The sequence below is a fragment of the Mercenaria mercenaria genome, chromosome 15 (assembly GCF_021730395.1).
Source record: "Mercenaria mercenaria strain notata chromosome 15, MADL_Memer_1, whole genome shotgun sequence".
NCBI classification, from domain to species: Eukaryota; Metazoa; Mollusca; class Bivalvia; order Venerida; family Veneridae; genus Mercenaria; species Mercenaria mercenaria.
The window spans coordinates 11654158-11673224 of record NC_069375.1 but is presented as its reverse complement, the minus strand read 5'-3'; the positions used below and the strand labels follow the sequence as shown (position 1 = coordinate 11673224).

The 19067-nt window shown below is 34.2% G+C and overlaps 1 protein-coding gene across 2 annotated transcripts; it reads left to right on the top strand.

Annotated features, from left to right (window-relative positions):
- The first annotated feature begins 15220 nt into the window (after positions 1 to 15220).
- On the top strand, positions 15221 to 18000 carry LOC128548671 (uncharacterized). 2 transcript variants are annotated; one of them, XM_053524027.1, is made up of 2 exons: positions 15221 to 15400; positions 15917 to 18000. In XM_053524027.1, the coding sequence occupies exons 1-2, from the start codon at positions 15390 to 15392 to the stop codon at positions 17328 to 17330; spliced, it is 1425 nt and encodes a 474-aa protein (XP_053380002.1). In that variant the 5' UTR covers positions 15221 to 15389; the 3' UTR covers positions 17331 to 18000. The 2 variants fall into 2 exon arrangements, with proteins under 2 accessions (XP_053380002.1, XP_053380003.1); XM_053524028.1 differs by having other exon boundaries at positions 15223 to 15400; positions 15852 to 18000.
- Positions 18001 to 19067: the final 1067 nt, after the last annotated feature.

Genomic DNA, 19067 nt, shown 5'->3' with positions numbered 1-19067 from the left:
TATACAAATATTATAATACTATATATAAATAACTTCATTTCAAGCATTCAGATAACTTAATTTCATGTTGTACCATGATGTCAGCGAATTCAATCTATTCAGGTTACCAAATATTTACAACATGCAAACATTATTGTAACCGAGCACGTATTAACTACTACCCTTACCGAAAAGAATATCTCGTTGATTTAAACGGACGGATGTATTCTTCACAAAAGTTCGTAAGTTTTTATTGACATTTTATTATTATTATTATTATTATTATTATTATTATTATTATTATTATTATTATTTTTATTATTATTATTATCACTGGAACAATAATATACAATTTGTATAGTTAAATAAACACTATCAAGGATACAACATCAATTGAAAGAAGTAATAACAATTAAACATATTGCTTATATGCTATAGATTCTAGTCAATCCATATTTAATTAAACAAGTAGCAAGAACTTGATTTTTTACTTTGTAGTATATTTGTACTGACGGCATTTGTTTGTTTGTTTTGAGTGAAACGCGTTTTTCAACAGTATTTCAGTTATGTAACGGCGGGCAGTCAACCTAATCGATCAGTGTTCCTGGATGGATTCTGTAACAATGCAAGCCTTTCATCCGCAAATAACTGCCAACTTCCCAATGCAAATCAGACGTTTCAGACACAGTGTCTTCTATCAAATAGTCACGGAGAACTTTCGCCTGGTCCGGGGATCGAACTCACGCTGAAAAGAAGAACTCTGATCTCTAATGTCTTTTCAGGTCATATTAATGGCTGAAAAAGCTGATCCAGAGACAGCTGGAAATGAAGAGAAGGATGTTTTGGAGGAAGAAAAAATTGCAAACAGACGTATTTCTTCCGCGATTTACTGAAAAAAAAACGCATAAACTTCCAAATATCTAGTGATGAAGCTACAGATATAATATCTGCTGTTGAATTTTTAGTAAGGATTATAGTGACGGCAGTCAGTTCGAATGTGATATGGCTACCATTCTCGCGAATTGTCAAAGTAGGAAGAAACAAGCGTATGGAGTCCCGATGAGTTCGATTATCTTGTTGTTCTTGAACAAAAAGGAGTAGAAGTCAGTAGGAGCTGTAAGAAGAACAGAGGATATGCACATATAAAAGTAACAGATCCTCTGTTGCAATTGATATGGAAAAAATGGCTATATGGTGGCTATTTACAGGGGGCTTTTACTCATGGATTTTCGGACATTTTCCAAGGATATTTTAATACGTTAGGAAATGCCTTTATGTACGAGGTTGGGGAAATTATCAGAAATTCAAAAGACGACCTGTTTTGTGTTACAGGTAAAGGTGTAATGCGTGTCGACAAAAACATACAGAAGCATGGACCGGCTTTTACTCCACAATTTTTATGGGAACCTCACAGCCGCAGAGGAAATAAAATAACAATTAAAGTTGATATTACTCCAGCATTCGAAGTGGATTTGTCCGACGACATATTTAACAAAGATGATACATTCCATGCAGACTTCTGGAAGAAAATTGAAGTACATGGCAAGTTCATGCTAATTCCGTGCCATGAACCCCTTTCATGTACTTCATGTGCCTTGTGTTTTCGTCTTACTTTTACTGAAACGGAAGTAGAACTCGTTCGGGGTTTAAGTAAGCACCATCAGGAGTGCTATAAGCTATTGAAATATATTTTCAATAGTGGAGGAGGTTACATCTACATGTCTTCATATGCATTGAAAACACTTGTATTGAAGCATGCGTGTTATTGTAATGAAAGTGCAAATCTGGCAGTGTGCTTCAAAACACTAGTGGCAACCAGTCTGCATTACCTTTTTAACAGAAAAACCAGTGAGAAAATTGAGTTTAGCCGTTTCCTTCGTCTCTTCATGAGAGGTGAGAAATTTGAATTACGTATTCCTAGTATTTTCATCAAAGACCATAACATAATGGACAGCAAAGATTTCAAGTTCCCGTGTGAACAATGTCTACTCGGAATAGAAAGAATGCTCCAGTCGCTTGAGACTATTAGCTGCACTGAAAATCCAAATTTATCGTTATCGTTAACAGTCACGTGACAGGGGCCGTGTCCTACTTTAAGGCATCTCCACTGGTCAACAGACATCTAGAACTGGAAAACTGTGTTAAATGTTTTGAAAGATATTTCCAGAAAGAAGTACTGGAATAAGTTAATAGACAGTCATTCTAATGATTTTGCTTTTGAAAATTGAAAATCACGCAAGCCGATCTACATTAAACTTTGATGACGAGACAAAACTACATAGTGAGTCTATGAGTATAACTGCAAAAATGATGTTTAATTTGATTTTCCTTTACCTGTATAGGAAAACTTCTTAAAGTCATGATTGTGTTATAACAAGAAACCAAAACTAAAGGTGATAATTTCAGTTATTGTTAGGAATTTATTTTGTTCTTTACTGTTTAAATTTGGAGAGAGAAAAAAATATGTGTGGTACAAACTCTCTTTCAATCAATTTTATATGCTGAGCTATGTCAGAGTTCTGCCTATTTTATGAGCATTTTACACGTCAGTATGTTAGAGCATGGAGGGTTATAGTCAAATCAATAAGACGTTTCGGGACAGCGTGTTAACTTTTGATTGTCGCTGGCTCAGTTAGAGGGATGACAACTCGTTAAGCCATATGAGTAAGGCTAGGAGGTTTATATTGTAAAAGTAAGGTAAAGATGGAAATATATGCAAAGACTTAGTATCATTCTGTGTACAACCCGACTGCCATGGAGTAATTTGGACATTTTACTAGGTGAAGTAATATAAAATGTTCGAACAGACTTATATAGTTATTGCCACGAAATTGGTTTCGTATGCCGTCGTCTTTATTAAGAAATTAATTGTGTGCTGCCAACGTCCATTATTATCAGAGACTTTAAGATGTAATGAAGAAATATATTAAGCATTATGTGTTTCTCTGTTTGAATTAAAGACTTTTTTATTTTAATTCTTGTCCACCCTTCAAAAATGAAATACATATATAACTAAGACAACACAAGAGCAGTAAGTAAGCACCCATTTAGGTGGACTTATGTCACCATAAATCGGTGATGCTTATAAAGAAAACAATCACTTTTCATCTACAACGCTGATTGTACTGCCATCAAATATGGCACAGCAAAATTGTATATTGGTTCAACATGTTCAGTATGTATCTGCAAATATTCGACAAAGAAAGCAGTTACCTGATAAATAAATCTCATCAGTAGGTGCCAAACAAAAAGACGTCTCATTATTTATATTATATTTGCTCAGGCAGGTATGTAGCTAAAGTGAGTCTCACTTTCCGTAATACCTACTAAGTCAGTACTTTAAATGAAATTAACAGTTATTTCAGTAATATTTATTACTATTAGAATAACGGCAGTGAACACAATCCTTGATTCTCAAACAGATGATTTAATCATATTTCATTGCTTTTTTACATTTAATATTTTAAGTACATCAATTACAAAAAAAAATGAAATCATTGCATGATTTGATACAGGCTATTCCCTATTAAAAAGTTTAGAAACAAATGTTCAGATTTTCTAGAGCATAATGAAGTCTGTATACGTTATTAATACCAACATCTTGATTAAACATGAAAAAAATAGAGAATTTGATAAGCTTTGAAAGTGAATTGTTTTTATTTCTTTCGGAAAAAATAATTTAAGAAAACCATAACAGAAAAACTATAATAGAAATCTCATTAAGGAAGAGACTGAACAATACAAATATTCAACAGACGCGAAAACAATGACTCTGAATAATAAAATAAAGCACAGAACACTGCAATATACTATCTTATTTCCTTACATTATTATTATTATTAGAGAAAATTTTCTTCAGATCAGTTCTCGAAGTATAGCCCAGGTTTTGAACAAATATTTTGATCAGTTTTCGCTTTTTTGAATGGTATATACTGTATTTGAAATATGAAAATATGTACTTCTTGTCAAAATGCAAAACAACCACAAATATGACCTTGTGTTCTGACTTAACAGCCACTTATAATTATATGCAGCCTGTCAACTAAATTCCCAAACTGTTCTGTTTTTGTTGTTGTTTTTGTTTATGTTATAATTAATTTCAACGTTTTGATTGGATGCATAATACAGATTTGACTGTGTTGTGTATTTTTACGGATAAGGAAAAGTTAAGGTCAACTTGTTATAATTTTAGAAGAATATAGTACACGAGGTAACGTTTCTGACAGGCACTGAGCGATACTAAATAATAGCCAGACCTATTGCTTATACCCTGGTCACACGAATGCTAAGAGCTCCGTACGAATAGGCTTTCAGTCGAATTTTGGCAAACTCGTACGGCATCCGTTATGACACCGTTGACTCGTACGAGTGTAGTACGGATTCTTTGAACTCGTAGAGGACTCGGGAACTCGGTGAAAATGTTTCGCCGAGCTCCCGAGTTCTCTTTGAGTTCGTAGATATTTTCGAAGTCTGGAGCAGCTCGCTGGAGCCCCGTACGGGAACCGCCCGGGCCCCGGAAGCGCTCGTACGGGCATCGCAAGATGTCCGTGTGGATTTGGAAAATTGCGAGGCTCGACTATCGCAGGGAACTCGCACTGTCAACGTACGTGCAATATTAAGGACAGCGTGCGGAGAACATTCGATGTCCGCACGGGACTGGCAGGTCGTTATGATCGCCGAACGGGCTCCGCACGACTTCCTTGGTGATTCAAGGTGATAAAAAAAACAGGAATGTGCAGACACAGTACGAGTGCCGTGTGAGCGCCATACGAACCTACGAGCATAGCGTTAGATGTATGGCCAGGCTCCTTGCGAGCTCCGCACGACTTGTCTGCGATGTCCGTACGGATATCCTATGATTGCATCCTCTAAAGATCGTGCTGGGTCCGTAGGTATTGCGACCAGAGCTTCGATTGACCAGAGACCGTCAGTATTCTAAAATTGGTAGACTCATACGATTTTTTTAAAACTGTACGGGCATCGTACAATTTTGTGAGCGAGGCATTACTGTCGTATTTTATGTGTCTTAGTGCAACAATGTTTCTAAGAATTCAGGGTATAGTATTTTATATGACTTAGTGCAGCAGTTTTTTTCTTCAATTTTCATACATATGTTAACAAAACGATGCAGTCAAATAACATATCAACGGTAATTTTACAGTGGTTATAAAATTATTAAAAATCATAGGCAGATGCATTTGTTATCTTTTTCTTTGCAAAAGACGAGAAATAATTCTATAACTTTGAATTTTATACAAAGGTAAAATTTAAAGATCTTTTCTTACTAGTATTTTAAATGAAATAATACATACAATATGTCGATATTTTTCACGTTTAGTTTTCTCGAATATCATTTTGCCATATAGTTCTGTTTATCAGAAGGTATGTGTGAAGGTATGCTGATGTTTGTGGTGGGGTACATTTAATGCCTTCTGCTACGAAACTATTGTGCAAGCATACGAACTGAGCTTAATTCTTTGATTCGTTACTATGGGAGCTACTTGTGCCCAGTGGGATTACGGATTTATTTCGTATATACAGGTAGGTCAAACTATAGAGAATAGTTTGGATCTCTATAGTTTGGATACAATACAATACAATACAATACAATACAATACAATACATGTCCGCTCTTCAAAGTATGTTATGGTCAATTCGATTTGAGTCTTAAAGTACCTTTTCATCCCGTGCAGTTGTGATAAAAGTAAACACAAAAGAAATTGTGTATTTGAAACAAAAACACATGTTTCCATCCAACACAAGCAATATACTGCCATTGAAATAACATTCATTAAAATCCGACAAGAACTTTGAGAGAAGCCTGACAACACTAACACCGAGACAAGTTACCCGAGAGAAAAGTTGCAAGAATATGCACAATAATTGTCACTAGGGAATTTCAGTAAAATTCGGAAAAGGTTTGGAAACGAATCGAAAATTGCAATGTATGGGTCATTACTACTGAAAAATCACCCGACAAGAAAATGCTGAATATATACACAGAAAGTGAAGTTTCATCAAAATCAAATAGGGGATTTGGCGATGAAGTCAAACCAAGGATTTCCATGTACAGAACATTTTATATGTATAAGTAACAGGACTATTATGGCCCTTGAATACTTACCTGCAAAAAATATGTTTTATATGAAATAATTCGAAATAGATGAACAAATATGAAAGTTATGAAGATGTAAGTACTTGACCTTTGATTCCTTTGTATTACTCTGACAATACCTAAGCAACTCAAGCCGAATAATTAAGATTTCTAAAGTAACATCACTTGTTCCAACTTTGGTTAAACTCCATTAATAGATAAGAATTGGAGTGATGTGGTATTCGTTTTTGGGAAGCGTAGCCTTCCCAAAGTCGCCAAACTACGTATACCGACATTGGTGAAATTGTAGTTACAAATGCCGTTACTACCTTTCTCCAGTAGATCAGTGCTTCTATGAAATTCAAGGGTCTGAGACTAAACAGATCAATATATTTAGCATATGCAATAAATTTAAACACTTATGATTACATTAGTAAATGAAAAATATGACAGGGATTATAAGTTCTAGTAAAGAACTTTGTGTACGCGTTGTACTACCTTACGATGTAAATATTTATCTATTTATCACCAAGACCAGGAACACATGGTTCCGGTTCAGCGGCATGTACCGTAAAAGTAGTTCAATACTCACAAGGAATTGAAAGACATGAGAGTAAACAGATCAATGCAATTTATTATAGATATGCAATAAAAGTGAACACAAATTAATTTTTAAATAAGAATGTGGTTTTGATTGGATACACCTATACGTTTTATGAATGTGTTGATTTTTGTCTACGCGTTAAACTACTTTAATTACTCGGTAAATATGTGTCGTGTAACCAAGGCGAATGACACGAAAAACATATATTAATCCGCTAAAAATATAAGTCGTCGGTAGCACCAATCTTTATAACGTGAAAATCGCGGATATAGATTTTTTATCAAGTACATTTGTATTTGCAAAAAAGTAGTAGTCACTCATAATTAAAATTACAATTGGGGCCCTTTTCTTATATATTACTAATATGATGCTACTCTTGCCAACCCTCTTGTGGTATTTTGTTCATATGCTGCTAGTCTGGCCCAATTATTTTCAAGTGCGCACACAATACTATTAAGTGAATCAGTTGGATTTCTTGACATGTAGAAAATATTGGTCCTTCAACATACTGAATTTTTAATCTTACTATAAAATTTGTTACCCAGTTTTGTAAGACCTTTAAAAATGTGTTAAACAGGTTTGTAAGATTTTTACAAAAATTGTTACACAGTTTAGAAAATAAATATTTTATCATTTTCTCTCTTTGTTCTCTTGGTTTTATGCATTGACATCTCACTTTGGAAGATCCTGCCATGATTGCCTGTCGAACCTGCTTTCAGTCTATCCCGTTTGATTATCTTAGAACCTTGCCAAAGACATAAACAATCTGTACTGATTTTGGTGTCGAGGTTAAGGTATTAAACCCCTCACAGTAATGTTTACAAAATGTCATTTGCTTGATATATTCTTAAAAATGACCGTGTTTCGCACTGTGTTGCAATTTTGATTCATTAGAATTCATTATACCATTATTTTTTATAAAAGAAACATCAAACTGTTGGTAAACAGTTATAAAACTTAAAATAAAACTGTCAATATCATTTTTTCTAGGGTGCCTCAAGTAAAGGGATTTAATGAGACAGAATTCTAATTCCAACATTGAAAAGTTAAGATCGAATCATGCGGGTCTGTTTTGAATTTTGCTCACTTCAACCTTTTTGGGCAGAAGTAAAACCTACCTATATTTCTTCCACAATATAAAATCTATAGGATGAAGGTAAAATAGAGAACTTTTACCGCATGTAACTCAGTATTTTTAAAGATGTCTAACTCTATCCCTTCTGTTTCGGAGGTAAATTCGCTTTGAATAGCAAGACATCGCTTATCAAATGAACATTTTCCACTTTTGTAACAATAAATCAATAATTAGTCTTGAAAGAAGTAAAACCTTATTAGAAAAAAACGAAAATAAGAAAAAAAAATTTGGTCCCAGAGGGGCTTGAAGCTACTCCACCCCCCCTCCCCCCCCCACCCACCCCCTTGAAAATTGCAGTCAAAGTAGGTATATGGTAGGAATTGATTGCAGTCAAAGTAGGTATATGGTAGGAATTGAATACTCTTAAAAAAGGATGTACTCTATTATGGGCCTAATACCTTTTTAAGCCTTCGTCTGTTTTTATTGATGATCAGATTCCATACATAGAGACATTAGTTCCCTATTAGATCTAGAGTCAAGTCAAAAATTATGATTGGAATAACTTTTACCGACTTTGGTCTGGATGTGGATTACTTTTTGGGTTCAACGAGTTCAAAAACCTGGAAGCATTTAGTGAAATATTGCAAAATGATGGAATTATTTCTTGTATGATTTCTCTGATAAAAGCTACGCTTCCCTACAGTCCTCTCAGGGCTTTGATTGTACTTGTACTCGTATTTGTACTTGTACTCGTAATGCAGTACTCACCTGCAGTACTCACCTGTACCTAGTACTCAGCGAAAATTGCAAGCGCTCATTCGACGCCGCCAGGAGGCGGCGTCGAGTATCTGGGATACACTTTTATTTTGGACCATGTAAAGGTAGTTATGAATAGTTTCAAAACGATAAATAGAACACAGTGAATAATGTGTTAAAGGACCCACGATATTGCACAATGGATTTTAGTGAATAAACAAAAAATGGCAAAATGTACATCAAAAATGTATGTTATGCAAATTATCATGTGATATAAAACAATGTTATTTGTCATTCCTCTCCTTATTTGAAGAGCAGATTTTTTTTTATTTAAAAATTCGTCAAAATGTTGATCCGATTTATTGATAAGGGAGGTTACTGTAAGTCAAGTTTTCTATTTCTGACCTTAGTATAACCTACTTACCTGATAACAATGGCATTTATACCACAGTTATTATGCTTGCTAAATTTCCTGTAACCAGACACTGACATATTTCTTGTAACCTTTTGGTTCAACCAAAGAGGACTTCAGGTTCACGGTTCGTCCGAAAAATAAAACTGAATTCTATGATATTCCAAAAGTATATAAGAAAGGTTCATGACATTTGCTTTGTGTGTAGGGGCAATATAAAGTTTATGCATGTTATATCATTCTTTTCTTGGACAAAAAGTTTGGTTACTTTGGCAACGGAAACAGCAAAATACTGTGTATAATCTGAAATGTAGGTGACTAAGGTCAGGTCTATGAAACTTTATCAGTGAATAGAAAATGATAGTAAAAAAAATTTTTGGTTTCTATGAACCACGACTTTGAAATAATTAATTTTCAGCATATCCTCATTTCCAAACATACTGCATTTATGTGAACTTCATACACATGCACCTGCATATAAGAACTTTCCACAGGTGCTGACCTTAGCTGAATAGATGAAATAATAACTTTAATTTTGTAAACGTAAGACCGCCAACTCGCAATGTCAAGGTCATTGAGGTAAAGTATTTGTATTGCATGGTAATACTTCTTTATCATGTTTATTCTTGACTGTTTTTAACAGTTTATAACATATATTGTATTACGTGCTAATGTTGACCATTTGTAACCAGTCAGTCTAACACAGTAATGATTAGGTAATTTTTCATATTGCAGTAAATGTACTTCAGACACAGCACTTGGCGGCGTCTTTGGTGCTTACATCAATGAATTTCCTTGTACTTACTTGAGGACGGAAGCAAAATTGTCCGATACGTATGAGTACATGTATTTGAAATACTGATAAATACTTTTTCATACTTAAAGATAGTTTGTTATATAGAAATATCTGCAATAGTAACACTTACAAAACAAGAAAGAAAAGGGTAAAAAGTTTAACAACAGACTACAGGCAGAGAGTAGCTTCTGGTAAAATGACAAGGTGCTATCTACTCTACAGTGTTGCTGTATACAGAGTCAGATATTCTTTTATAGTATAAGATCGAAAAAGGTCTTAAATACAAAGTTGTTTGGGTAAATCTTTTCTTAGCGACATGCCTAATTTGCACAAAACTGCATCAAATCGAACTATTATTTGCATGTTAAAACCATTGCTAAAGCATTTACAAAACAAATTTATCAATATGATATTTATAGCTAATATAAAAGACTGCCAAAGCTATCTCATCATCATTTACGAGTATCCGTTTATAAAGAAAGGGAAGAGGAAGTCCTTATATATTTTGAAATATAAGTTGCTCCAATATTTATGCGAATTCGAGTACAATTGTCATTGAATTCAACAAACTTTTCCCCTTCAAAATGTTCATGACCATTTAATCAGCTGGATCAAATTATAACGATGACACCTGTAATATAACGTTAGTAAATTCAAGGCTATAAGTTTATCATGACATTTCATTCCTTTAATTCTAGTACTAAACGTGTTGCACGAAGTTGTAATGATGGATTCCATACACTACCACCATAGTCCAATATTGAACGGATTAAAGATTTATACAGAGTTAAAAACATTTCTTTATTTAGAGACCTGAAAGTACTCTTAACCATGCCAATTAATCTAATCGCTTTGTTGACTATGTTACATATACATATTAGGACAAAACAAGTGACGACTACCGTTATGCAAATCAGGGAACACGTTTTCAAACACTTAGCATATTGTTATATTTCATGTTTAAAAGGTGTCTGTTGGTCTCTACATCGCATGAAGCATAATTTAAACTGCCGCATTTTACCGCGACAATACTTCACAACATCAACAAAATGTAAATTGACGAGCAAAAAAGTACAATGCCAAGTAGGTCAACGAACTCCTGATGAACGATGTACAGTTCATATAGCACTTAACCCAGAAAAGAAGTCATCTGTGACACAAACAACTTATAAACTCTTCCTTCATCGTTATCTTTTTAGTAGAATAATGTTGGAATAACTTACGAATATTAAAGTATCTAAAGGCATACATTTACATCTAAGTTTTTGCTTTATATGTGCGAATGTACAGTAAAGTTAACGTATATACTGACATCCCAGCCAGCATGACTATATCGGCCCGATATAGGTATAATGTCGGAATGTCGGCAAAATGTGCCGATATAGGACTGACGTCGGGCCGTTGTGAGGAGTGAGTGAGTGAGTGAGTTAGGTTTTACGGCGAATCGACACAAAATGATCATATATCGCCGAGATCGGACCGTTGAATTGCCGCAAAATATTGAAATCGGTAGATCGACATCCATCAGTGTAACTATTTCGTAAGTCGGATTGACATCGGACCGATATTGGATTCTCTAATATAGCTATATTTTTCAAAATATTATTGATAAACGTGAAAAAGTAATCTAATTGTTTATGTTAATTTGTGCTAATTTATTAAGCAAATATGATGTATGCCAGAATTAAACAAACTAGGTTCCAAACAAAATTTGTAGACGGTATTTATCAAAATTTTATATGTAATAAAGGGAGGTTATAATTATGATGCATTTTTATTTTAGGTAGAATGCCGCCGTAGAAATATTTATATTTAAAAAAAATGAAAATATAAATATGTTTAAAATTCTAATTGAACAATTTTAATAGTGTTAAGAATATACAGAAAACGTACGTAACTGTATAAAACATGTAGTATATAATATATAAAATAAATAAAAATATTATATCAATAAAATCAAATAACCATCATACACATGATGCGAGACACATCTGTTCTCAAGTAAATTATTCTGAGAATTTATAAAGTGTATATTTGAAGAAAACTTTGAAGCACTGCGTGTCACACTATTTCGACGTCGGGCCGACATCATTCCTATTTGCAGCCGATATTGAAGCCGATATCGGGCCGTTATAGACAACGACGTCGGATTGATATCGGGCCGATATAGAATGCTGGCTGGGATATGTCATAACAAGGTTTTGTTGCTATGGTGTTTTGTTAGATTTAACAGCTGCGAACATATTGCCGACAGGTAAACAGTTTATTCGACATAGATTGTAATATTGAGTTGCTTTATTTGATTAAAGCATATCCGTGTAAAAACGTAAGAAAAGCGCATGAGGGATGTTGCCTGTTTCATTACCTCTCAATTACAGACCCAAACCGAATCTGTATGAATAATAAAGACCAAAAGCTTCAGCGATAAAATACTGTATGGATATTTTTCAGACAATAGTTTTTGCACTTTAATGTCAATATCAGGTTAGAATAACGCAAATCACCTGTTATATTTTTGTAAAATGTCAAACACTTATAAATGTATGTTATTTGACTATTTATATCAATGAGTTGTAATAATACGACGTAATTCTCCTTTTTTATAGAAAAGAACTTCGAAGTTGATGAGAAGAAAAAAGGAAAGGATCAAGGAGAGTCAAAAGGTATCAAAATGTCCAAAAGAAAGTCTGAAGAAGAAAAGAACTACAGGCTAACCGAATATTTCCATAACCTTCTTAAAAGAAGAATTAATTTCCGCGTCACAAGGGACGAAATAAAGGACATTATATCATATCAAGTGTGGACTTTTTGGTAGAAACACTGGTGGCAAAGATTACTTCAAAGGTTGCATGGCTTTCATTTTCCCGTGTTGTAAGAGTAGGAAGCATGACGGAAGGTACTAGTGTATGTCAACCTAATGAGTTCGATTACCTGACTGTTCTTAAGATAGAACAAAGTGGGATAGAAGTTGAACGTACATGCGAGAATAGAAGAGGATATGCACATGCCAAAATCACTGACCCATACTTGCGAACCATATGGGGAAAATGGATGGACGGTGAATATCTAAAAAGTGATTTCACCAGGGGCGATTCAGATATGCTGAGCAATTATTTTGATACTTTGGGAAATGCATTTCAGCAAGAAGTATCCAATGTTTTACAGGATTACGATGAACGACTTGTATGTAAAACGAATATTGGTGAAATGAAATCGGAGACAATTTTCATCTGTGATGTAAAAAAGCATGGACCGGCCTTTACGCCAAAATTCGTTTGGAAATCCAAGCGTTCTGGTGAGAAAATTACCATGGGTGTTGACATTACCCCAGCCATTGAGATAGACATATCAACTGATATCATTTCTGCCAAAGATACGTTTGATCTACGCTTCTTTTCGAAGGTAGAGGAACATGGCAAATGTCTGCTTATTTCATGCCGTAATAACGCATCCTGTGAAGCCAGGCAGTGCTTCTGCTTGGCTTTTACTCTAAGCGAGGTTGAATTGGTTCGGAGTTTAAGTCAGCATCACAAAGATTGCTACAAACTCTTGAAATATATTTTCAACAGTCGTCATGGTTATACATTTTCCCATCTTATGCTTGGAAAACACTTGTCCTGAAACACAGCTCTCATTGTGATGAGACTGAGAATTTAGCAGTGTGTTTCAAACAGTTGGTGGCCTCATCTTTGCATTATATGTTTAACAGGAAAACGGAAGAGAAAATTGAACTTAGCCGAATAGCGCGTGTCTTTATGCCAGGAGAGAAATTTGTGTTGAACATTCCTAGCGTCTTTTTTAAAGAGCACAATATTCTTGACAGCAAAGATTATAAGTTTCCTTGTGGACAATTTTTGCAGGAAATAGAAATAATCGATTGAAGGTATAAGCTGCAGAGAAACTACAGAAGTAGATGACAGAAGCCTGAAAATTGTAAACAGCCGCGTCACTGGTGCTGAGCCATACGTGTCAACATTACCTCTGCCGAAATTCCTACCTTTTGTCAAAAGCAACACAGAATTGACAAAATGTTTGGAATGTTACAAACAATACTTCAGTGAGGCCATATTATAATGATATTACTGTCCTTGCTCAGATCCGGCAACCATTTCATGACTGCGAATACATGTGAAAAAAATCGTAAAATATATTGTATATATATTTATGTAAATAAAAGAAATTTAAAGTAAGATATAAATTTCTTTATACTCTTTATTTCAAGCCTGTATGCTTCTTTATATAAAGCTGCGTTTTGTAGAATGTAAAAGTGTTACGTCTACAAATTTGTTCTTCAGAATATCATTTTTACTTGAACGTTCATCTAAAAAAAAAAAAAAAAAAACATGTTGTTAGAAAGAAACGGTTTTGACGCTGTTGCGACCTACTTCTTTTAATAGGTCTCGTTCTTTCTATATCTCCATGTGTTTGTCTGTTTGTCTTGTTGGCACGGTTCTGCCTTTCAGAGAGAACTGTAGACTATAACAAAAGGGTTGCGTGTGTATTGATGTCCATAAAGACATCTAAAGAAAAAGTTATGAATACCATTAAGCTTGACTTTAAACGGACATAAAGAACATAGCTAGGAAAGTATTACATGTATCGCTTTGTGAAAGGCGATAACGAAATGACTTCAGTAAAAGAGGTGTATCCCAAGCTGAATCCTATCTCATATAGTCGTCTGCAGTATGCTAGTTATACCGTTATCCAAATGATTTCAGAAAATGACCTTTATAACTTAAATGATTTACTCAAAAATTGTATATACATGAGTAACATAGTGCTCAGCTCAAATAAAGTTCACTACCCGGTCGCATTCTGTGTTTTATTTTTCTTTTTTTTTTCTTTTTCTTTTTTTTTTTTCTTTTTTTTTTTAAATGTTGATGAGTTTAGTTTTAGTTGATGAGTTAAATAATTCCTAGAAGAATAGCGGCTTAACTGAAATAAGCTGATTGTTTGTGTTGCGTTTTATAGCTAAAAAGTCTTCACAAAAATATGTGAAAGCAAAAGAATAAATATTTGTGATCTTATTACGTCATCATGTTTTGTTTCCTTAAAATAGAAAATAAGTAAGAAAAAAGATTCTGTAGGAGCAGTCATCTTCCAAAACCTAGGCTTCCCCGAAACGATATGAAACAATAATGAATGTATAAATGTGTAAACAATTTGTAATTGCCCAATAATACATAGATAAAGTAAAGCAAGTAGATAAGGAGGAAACAGGCAAAAGAACACAGCGGGTACCACTTTTTGGGAGCTTTGAAAGTGCTTGTTACTATCGTTTTATACTGGGATAAAGAAATTCATAAGTCCATCGGAATTTAATTTACGGTACAAGAAGGAGGTAAATAGCCTGACCAAATATACTAGTACCCTCTATGCGCAGTAAACCTAAACTCAACTCCTAGTTAAACATGCAATATAGAACGCACAATCACAGTCGCAATTATTTAGCTCGTAGAGATTTTAATTTTAAATGATCTATACAGCTGTTTTGATAAAAGAATATAGTCCATGAGATAATAGATAAAAAAACATGTACTATGCGCAAACATTGATCGTCGTCACTTTATCTGATATCTGTGTTTTCTTCTAGGTCATCCAATTTGTAATATTACGCATCTTAAATAAAAACATCAAGGTGTGTTGTTTCGTTTTAAAAATATTTGTTCGTAGATGTCTTGCCGGTAAGTCAAATGTTTAGGTTTATTTGTGCTCTAAACAAGAACTAATTATAAGTAAAACGTTCATATTTTGTATTGACTTAATTAAAAATATTATTGTCTTTCAAAAAAAACGGACGTATCGACTTTAATCAGTAAGGATACCCAACCCAGTCACATTATACAGACACCGGATTGACAAGTCCTAAACTATCCTCTTAATGTTGAGCGCAAAGCGATTTTTCACGTCTTTTGAATTAGGCGGTCAGGGAGCGAACCTTACACGTTATATATATTTTAAATCATTTGCACAGCAGATCTCGAATTGTACCGCTTTTAGATTTAATTCTGTTTGTCTTTAACATGGCCTCTCTTGGGGTAAATCATTAAGTCTGAAGTTTTTGCGACCAATAAAATTCGCAGTTTGATTAAACATAATCGGTAATACATTGTAATTATTTTACTATAATTTCAGGAATCTATACCCTTACGGAGAATCTATATAGAATTTGAAGTTTAATTTCTACGGTCTATTTAAAGGTCGTTGATGGCTGAGAAAGCTAGGCAAGAGACAGCTAGATATGAAGAGGATAATGTTTTGGAAGAAGAAAAGAATTGTAAACTGACGTATTTCTTTCGCGATATACTGAAAAAACGCATAGACTTCCAAATATCTAGTGATGAAGTTACAGATATAATATTTGCTGTTGAATATTTAGTAGGGATCATAGTGGCGGCAGTCAGTTCAAACGTAATATGGCTTCCATTCTCGCGTCTGGTCAAAGTAGGAAGTATGGCAGAAGGAACAAAAGTTGGAAGTCCCGATGAGTTCGACTATCTTGTTGTTCTTGACCAAAAAGGAGTAGAAGTAAATAGGAGCTGTGAGCAGAATAGGGGATATGCGCATATAAAAGTAACAGATCCCCAGTTGCAAAGGATATGGAAAAAATGGCTTTATGGTGACTATTTACAGGGGGCTTTTACTCATGGATTTTCGGGCATTTTCCCAGGGTATTTTGATACGTTAGGAAATGCCTTTATGTACGAGGTTGGGGAAATAATCAAATACTTAAAGGACGATCTGTTTTGTTCTAGACAGACAGGTCGGATGCTTGTCAACAAAAACATACAAAAGCATGGACCCGCTTTTACTCCACAGTTTCTATGGGAACCCCACAGCCGCAGAGGAAAGAAAATAACAATTAATGTTGACATTACTCCAGCATTCGAAGTGGATCTTTCCGAAGACATAATTAAGAAAGATGATACTTTCCATGCCGACTTCTGGAAGAAAATTGAAGCACATGGCAAGTTCATGCTAATTCCATGTCACGAGCCCGTTTCATGTACGTCGTGTGTCTTGTGTTTCCGTCTTACTTTTACCGAAACCGAAGTGGAACTCGTTCGCGGTTTAAGTAAGCACCATCGGGAGTGCTACAAGCTATTGAAATACATTTTCAGTAGTGGAGGAGGGTACAGTTTCATGTCTTCATACGCATGGAAAACACTTGTTCTAAAACATGCGTGTTACTGTAAAGAAACTGCAAATTTAGCAATGTGTTTCAAAAAACTAGTGGCAACCTGTCTTCATTACCTTTTCACCAGAAAAACCGAAGAGAAAATTGAATTCAGCCGTTTGGTTCGCTTTCTTATGCGAGGTGACAAATTCGAGTTACATATCCCCAGTATTTTCATCAAAGACCATAACATAATGGACAGCAAAGATTTTAAGTTCCCTTGTGAACACTTTCTAATCGAAATCGAAGCAATGCTCCAGTCGGTTGAGGACATTAGCTGTACTGAAAATCCAAATACAGCCGATATCAAAATCGTAAATGGTTACATGACGGGGTTTGCGTCCTACATTAAGTCTTCTCCACTGGTCAACAAACATCTTGAACTAGAAAACTGTGTCAAATGCTTTGAGAGATATTTCCAGAAAAAAATACTGTGATAGATAAAAGAAGAGAATTCCACGTGGTTATTTGCAAAGGCAGACCTATATGTAAAAAATGATTTTAAACGCCTTAGACGATACAAAATACAAAATGAATCTATGTGTTCATTTGAAAAAATAACGCTTAAATTTTATTTTCTTATGCCCATGTAGGAAAACATTTTTTCATTTTACTACATTTTACGACGTTGTTTTACTAGGAAAGTTTAACCACACAGTCTCTCAAAATCAATTGGTAACATGTTACTATCATTAATTATGAGGTCATCTTGATTTCAAAATGGCGACGTTATTTTCCATTATCTTATAATTTAAATTTCTCTAAAATGTGATGTTTGAACTTTGTATAATACAAAAATGTTAATGTGTTAAACAAGTTCAAATGGACCATAAAACTCTATCTTGTGACTTTTAGATGGATTTATTTGTGCTGTGCTCAAGGGAGAAAAATCTCTTGTAATAAGTTGCTATAAGTTGCTACTTCTGCAAAACACTTACATTACATGGAAAAATGTCAAAATAAACCATGTTGTCTGTCTTATAATGTACTTTTTGCCATTTAAAAGCATATGTATAAAATGGCAAAAACAAAACAAGGGAGGTAAAAAAAAACAAAAATATGCTTTTGTTTCTTGGTTTCATATGTTATTAAAATAATTAAAAAGCACTGCACTGATTACATTTATTATATCAAATAAGTCAAGGTGAACTTTGTGTGTTTGGGTTTGATAAAGAATGGAGATAACTATAAAATGCGAGAGGGATATATCCTGATATTTTAGAATGAACATTCACATTGTACCTTTTTCTCCAATGTTGTGCTAAATAAAGTTTCACACAATTCTTTACACAATGCTTTATTCTAAAACCTTAACTTTAATGAAATACGTAGGCAATGCAGGGAAGTAATGTTAAAATACATAGCTGTCATCATTATCATATTATTGTGCATTTAGATGTTATCTTTTATTCAAAAGCGGCAGGGGCCTCCGTGGCCGAGTGGTTAAGGTCGCTGACTTCAAATCACTTGCCCCTCATCGATGTGGGTTCGAGCCTCACTCGGGGCGTTGAATTCTCCATGTGAGGAAGCCATCCAGCTGGCTTACGGAAGGTCGGTGGTTCTACCCAGGTGCCCGCTTGTTATAATTTTTAATCATGCACGGATTGTTAACACTTGCCAGTTATAAAGTTTCACAATCAATATTTCAATCTAAAAAATTTATTCAATAGCATTTAACATAGTGTATTATTGAATTATTCGATCTTATACACAGGAGGACAAGTCATAAATCATAAGTAGCATTTGTCTATCTTGACGTGGATTATTTTCGTTTATCTATTTCTCAAATATTTAATATTTTATAATTTCATTCTTACAAACTCGTTTATAACAGCAATCCAACATCACAAAATAGATCACTAAATAAGTCTAAGGTCATTCTACGTTTGTTTGTTTTCTTTTTCGTTTATTTTCCTATTTTTATCTGATCTGTTCCGTGTTTATTTGTAAGAGGTATTGGTTACATCATCAATGTTATTTATTTTATTTCCTTAGTTTAAAATTTCAATAAAAATGAGGAAATAATTGAAAATGCACCCTGTAATTCTAAACTTTTCGGATAATTGTCCTTTTAAAGAAACCTTCAAATGTTAGGTCTATGACTGAACAAAGGCTGATATTGACAGCTGGGTCGACTGAGGCAATCGTTATAAAGTGCCTTGCCGAAGGACACA